General features: G+C 40.4%; 1 protein-coding gene across 4 annotated transcripts in view; it reads right to left on the bottom strand.

Annotated features, from left to right (window-relative positions):
- Positions 1-654: 654 nt before the first annotated feature.
- The window catches only part of hyd (E3 ubiquitin-protein ligase hyd), a 1,108,663-nt gene continuing 1,103,317 nt past the window's right edge, over positions 655-6,000 (bottom strand). For all 4 annotated transcript variants that reach the window (XM_067760031.1, XM_067760029.1, XM_067760028.1 and 1 more), the window contains 2 exons: positions 974-1,204; positions 655-900 (listed from right to left, as the gene is read on the bottom strand). In XM_067760031.1, coding sequence (XP_067616132.1) covers positions 688-900; positions 974-1,204 — 444 coding nt within the window. In that variant the 3' untranslated portion in view covers positions 655-687. The remainder of the gene's footprint in view (positions 901-973; positions 1,205-6,000) is intronic.

Raw genomic sequence — 6,000 nt, 5'->3', positions numbered from 1 at the left:
ATACAATTCCACGAGTATAATTGCAGATAAAGTGAATCGTTAAGAAAAAATGGTTCTTCCCCTCAGAGCATGCAAAAAGAAAAAAACAGGAACAACAAGTAGAAATCGTAAAACCAGTGGTAGCGATGAAAGGCATTTTATTTGCCATTGTACAATCAGTCCTCGCCGTCCTCTTGAGCTAAGAGTTGGTATGGTTGAAGCATATGGTAAACAGAATGTAAAGCGCTAAATAAACAAGTTACGAACACAACTTTCGAATTTGACGGACAAGATGTATTCTGGTAGAAGTAGGTTTGCCGTTAAATTACAATTTACTATTACTTGATTTGCAATAAATCGAATGATTAATGGAACTTTTTTTTTGCCTTTCCTATTCATTGGTAAATGTGGAAATGGTGATATTTATACAAAAACACGCATTGAATTGTTGAGCAATAAATTCACAGAAACTATAAGTGAACGCGTAAATATTTTCTATATTGATTATTAAACATTTTAAATACTAAGTACCCTAAAGAAGAAAACGTTGCGAATAATTTTATGAAGTAAGGTAACCGGATAAAATTGATGGATAGGTCGTACCGAATTAAACTGGGTTATGCTGAAATAAGAGCCCTACTCCTCAGATTTCCTTTATTTACTAAGATTGGAGACTTTTATTTCATGGCGGATAAAAAAGCTTTTTATTTATACAAAACCAAAGTTTTTCGATTTTATAGCCATTAGCAGTTTACAACGCAAAATCGCTTTACTTGAATATAATGGTATATACAACCGGGATATACACGTATTTGCTGTAGGTAGGTGCAAGTCGTCAGCTGGTCTTATTGTAACTGATGGCAACGGTTGAAACCCTTCTTCTGACGCTGGTAACGCTGGTGATCCCGTCCAAAAATAAACCTTAAGACATAAAGAAAATAAGGCAGATAAAAGGAAAATTTTTTGCAAAATTTATTTGAAATTTATTATTTACCAAATCTTGGCGCTCCGATGTATCCATTTTTTCAACTATGCTCCAAAACCACTTTTTGAACTTCAATAGTTTATCAGAACCTTCGCTGGACTCATCATTAAATGTTGTGTATGATATCAATGTAGATACATTTATTTCGCCAACGCCGTTTAATAACAATCGCAAGTCCTCGGAAGTCAAGTTGTTCATACAATTATCCGGCAATACATCAAATACTCCATGTCTTAGCGCCTAGTGGATAAATATAAATTTCTCAAAATGCAATATAAATATTTTCATATATTTAATATTCCTATATTGCGAGTATTATATATATTTATGACTATTTTATATATATGGCACCAGAGTTGAGGGTAGTGCATTATTGTAACAGCCTTCACTCTGAGTTGATTGGTAATGCAAGAATTATCAGCCTCACTCAGCTAAAATGATAATTAAGCTACAAAATGTCTCCCTAAAATTTAAAAGCTAGGACCGTATCGTGTTATACGATACGTGATCGCACTCAATTTTGCAAATCGCCATAGCGCTGAAATGAGTAGTCGGATTAGGGAAATATGTGAAATGGTGGCTGCCGGTACTCATAAGATCCATAACTTATCATTTTTACGAATCTTTTGAGAGTTTCTGATTTATCGTTTGGGCGAAATTGCTTTTCGATACGTGATCGTATAACACGATACGGGCCCCTGGTACTGAAAATATTTTCAGTTTCAGGTTGTTTTTCCACTCATTTGAGCGGAGCATAGAAACTTTTTTTATTCAGCTGAGTGGTAGTGAAAAAATGAAAGGGCTGCAATAATTTTTTTTAGACATAGTCGAAAAAAGCAACACTATCAATAAGCTGGAAAAAATAGTGCGCACTCAAATTTTTCCAATATAGTGTAATGCTAATGAAAGTGTAATCAAAATTTAGTACACTACCTCAAATAAATATGTATGTATGGCACAAAATCATGGCGGTGTTGTTTAAATTTCAAAAATTTTCCTCCCTTCCTCCTGTCACATACTTTTATTCCATTTTTTTTTTTTATTCCTGCCCTCCTCTTATTAGCTTTATCTCCATTACCGTCTCATTTTACATTTCCCTTTAACTTATTCGCTCTATCCTTTACCTTTTCATTCTAAGTCGTCCTCCCACTCCACTCTCACATCCGCTCGCCCTCCCTCATATACCCTCATACGGGGCTTTTCACGTCAAGTGTTCGCACTCCAAAAACTTGATATCTCCAAAATGTACTAAAGTTTGTAAAAATGTAGTAATTATAGGGTAAATTTTCTGTGCTAAACGAGTGACCGAAATATGCATGGATTGCGATGATACAGGGTATCGAAAATTTGCTTACCACTTACTTTCAACCTAAAAAAAATTTTGGATGATTCTATTTTGAAAAAAAAAAATATTCTACAAACATTTATCCCATTTTTGTAATAATTTTTTTAAACTTTTTCAAAATGAGCCTAGTTTGTAGGCTTTTACAAAAAGAAAAGTAAGATATATAGGTATCTCTAACAGCAAAAAAAAGAGAAAAAATATTGTGAAACGAATAATGGAAGATCGCAGTGGGCGAGTGAGCGATTCAAAAAGCCCCAGAATATTATACCTCTTGAAAATAAAAGGGGTGTTAGATGGAAAAGGTGCTAAATAAAAAGTGATTGTGTTTCCTAAGTTCTAGCTTCCACCGTCAACACTCCATCAACTGGCCAGTGGAAGGAGGATGATGAAGTGCCTCATCTTTTTGACTCATTTATACATACATGTGTATTAGGGTGGGTCGATTTGTATGGACGAAAGTTAACCGATATCGCGCCATCGATTTTTCGATATGATTTGGGCTCAGGAAAAAAAAGTTCCAATACGCATACCCAAAAAATTAATTTTCGAGCCTGCGAAATTTCATTTTTTTTTTTACTTTTTTTCGACATTAATTTTTAAAGTGTTTTTCATGATCTACTAAAACAATTTTCATATGTATACCCTGTCCGACCCAAAAATGTCCGCTAAAAACGTTGGTGATAACAGTTTTTTGAGAAACGTTTTTAGCGGACATTTTTGGGTCGGAGAGGGTTACATGAATGATACAATCAAATGAAAATTTTTTTAGTAGGTCATTAAAAAAAACCTTAAAAATCAAATCCTATCGAAAAATCGATGGCGCGATATCGGTTAATAAATCGACCCAGTCTAATATGTATACAGACCTGTTAAATATTGATTCACAAAAAAATGATTATTAAGTAATTTGTTTTAAATTGGATTATTTATTAATTGATTAATTGCAGAGAAATTAACTAATCCAATAAGTTGGTTTAATTGCTTTCTTTGTTAAATCATTCTTATAATATAATATTTAAATTTTTCTTTTTTTGTGCAACGAATATAATAATTAAATCCATTTCATTTATCTCCATAATTGTCGAAAAATTCTGATTGCTAACAAATGAAGTTTTGATTAGTGTTTGATACATAGTTTTTTTTTTCATTAAAATGATTACCTAAATTGAAAAGAAAAAGTAAGTTATCATTAATGGAAAGTTAACCGGTCTGTATGTCTATGTTCATATCTATGCAACAATTTCATGTTTTATTTGCACCACTTTGGGGGTTATTTTGTCCCAAATTCTACCAAAAATTTACGTTAAAAAAATATTAATGAAAAAACTTTTTTTGTTTGAACATTAACAAACTTTTGCGACATGAGCTTTTAAATTTATGTTATTGTAGCAGTATTTGGCCCCATCCAATAGATGCGACCAATCACAAATTGTCATAATTGTCCCCTAACGGGAGTCCAAGGAAACTTGCTGTTTCAACAGGGTGGGCCATAATGAGAGGGGTGTTAGAGGCGTTGGTTCTACAATACAGTTGAAGAGATGGTTTGTGTCATGTAGGGATACATTACAAGCAGGACATACATTTTGTATATCGGGGTTGATTCTGTATAGGTAGAGTTTAACGTGTTACAGTATCCAGATCGAAGTTGAGCTAGAGTGACGCGCATTTCCCTAGGGAGAATGCGTTCCCCCTCTGCTAGTTTTGGGTATTGTTCTTTAAGTACTGGATTCAACGGACAATTCCTGGCATAGAGGTCCGACGCCTGTTTGTGGATTTCACTGAGGACCTGCTTGTGCTTTTTAGCTTTATACGGCTGTGTTCTCAGGTGCCGTATTTCCTCATAATGCTTACGGAAATTACCCCTTAAGCCCCTTGGCGGTGCAGCCTCATCAATCAGATGTCGGTTGGGATTCCCAGGTTTTTGGGTATTCAAGAGAAACTGTTTGGTTAACATTTCATTTCTCTCACGGTTCTTAGGGCGATATTTTGGCAGGCCTGTAGCTTCTTCCAGTGAGTAGTCTTTAGGCTTGGCGACCATATCGGGCACGCGTATTATGCAATCGGCTGGCCAACTGCTTTGAAAGTGGTAATGAGCGTTTCTTTAACTTTAACCCACGTAATGAAAGTAAGAGATTTGAGAATATTATTACGGCTCTGGATTTTCGGTACAATTGCGGCTGCATGCTCTCCAAAATGTATATCCTCATCGAACGTCACACCCAAGATTTTGGGGTGTAACATGCCAACCTAATAAAACCGCACTGCGTTTTTTTAGCGCACGCAAACAACCGGCGTTTTTTGCCCTAACCCAAATAAGCATGCGTTGCGACAATGTAAAGCATGTGTGCAAACTGTAACGTAGCATTACAACATCACCCCCCTGTATTTCCTTATTCACTTAAACCTAAACCTCCCTGTACTTATTTTTCTATAGCATAGCCAACAACCACTATGGTAAATAACCACACGCTACCAACTACTGATAGCAAACCAATGATGTGTTCCGTCAACACAAGAAAATCACAAGAAAATTACAATAATGGTGTATTGGTCTCTCAACCAGTTTGCGGCACTACCCATATAAACAGCGAATTTGCATTTTTGCAATTCAGTCCTCACAGGTGAGCCAGCGGGAGTGGTTGTCTTTTTAAAGACCGGCTAGCTAGCTGAGTGGAAGGGGCGCTGTCATGGAGCGGATCACCCCCCTCCAGGGCTGGACGACGCGAGTGGTGTCTTCGGACTACTTTTCCCTCCGTCGCCCACCTTGGTGCTTGAGCGGCCCGCTGGGGCACCGTCATGGCGCGGGAGAAGAGGGTGTGGCCGTGGCGCGAGTCACCCCTTGCTGCACCAGGACGACGAGAATGATGTCTTCGGGCTACTTTTCCCTCCGCCACCAGGAATGACCCGCTGCCCGAACGACCGCACGACCCCTCTGCATAGCTCTGGTTTCAGCCGTGAGCCGATGCGTGCGCACAGGGGCTACCGCTGTGCCGTTAAGGTGCACTTCCCCTCCGCCCACGGGTTGACCCACGGTGCCCCGGCTGGTACAATCCCGCTCGCTTTACGCACCTTCTACTAGTGTGCAAGTAGGGAGGCGGGGGTGTCCAGCGGCGAAACCAGCACTAACGAGTCCTCGCAGTTTCTCACGCAGGTGACTGACCCCGCCGACTGTCGAGCCTGCCGAAGACGATCGATCAGCCCGATCCTGCCGAAGCCGACCGACCAATACAAGCCCGCCGGTACGCCCATCCTACACCGCCCGGAACACGCAACCGCTGTGCAGGTAAACCCCGTCGCCAGCCTACTTCCCCTCTCTTCCGGCCCCGGTACGCGCTCCGTAGCCCACCGCCGCTGCATCCTTCACGCCGCTGCTACGACGACCATTGGCCGCTTGCCATCCTACCGCCGATAAGCCACTGCATCCGTCACGCCGCTGTTACGACGACCGTTGGCCGTCTGCCATGCTACCCCCGTTAAGCCGCTGCATCCGTCATGCCGCTGCTACGACGACCGTTGGCCGCTTGCCATCCTACCGCCATTAAGCCGCTGCATCCGTCACGCCGCTGCTACGACGACCGCTGACCGTCTGCCATCCTATCGCCGTTAAGCCGCTGCTACAACGACCGTTGGCCGCTTGTCATCCTACCGCCGTTAGGACGCTACTTCTATCCCACCGCTGCTTCCGCTCCGC

This window comes from Eurosta solidaginis, chromosome 1 (assembly GCF_040869045.1).
Source record: "Eurosta solidaginis isolate ZX-2024a chromosome 1, ASM4086904v1, whole genome shotgun sequence".
NCBI lineage: Eukaryota > Metazoa > Arthropoda > Insecta > Diptera > Tephritidae > Eurosta > Eurosta solidaginis.
This window is presented reverse-complemented; position numbering and strand designations above follow the sequence as displayed.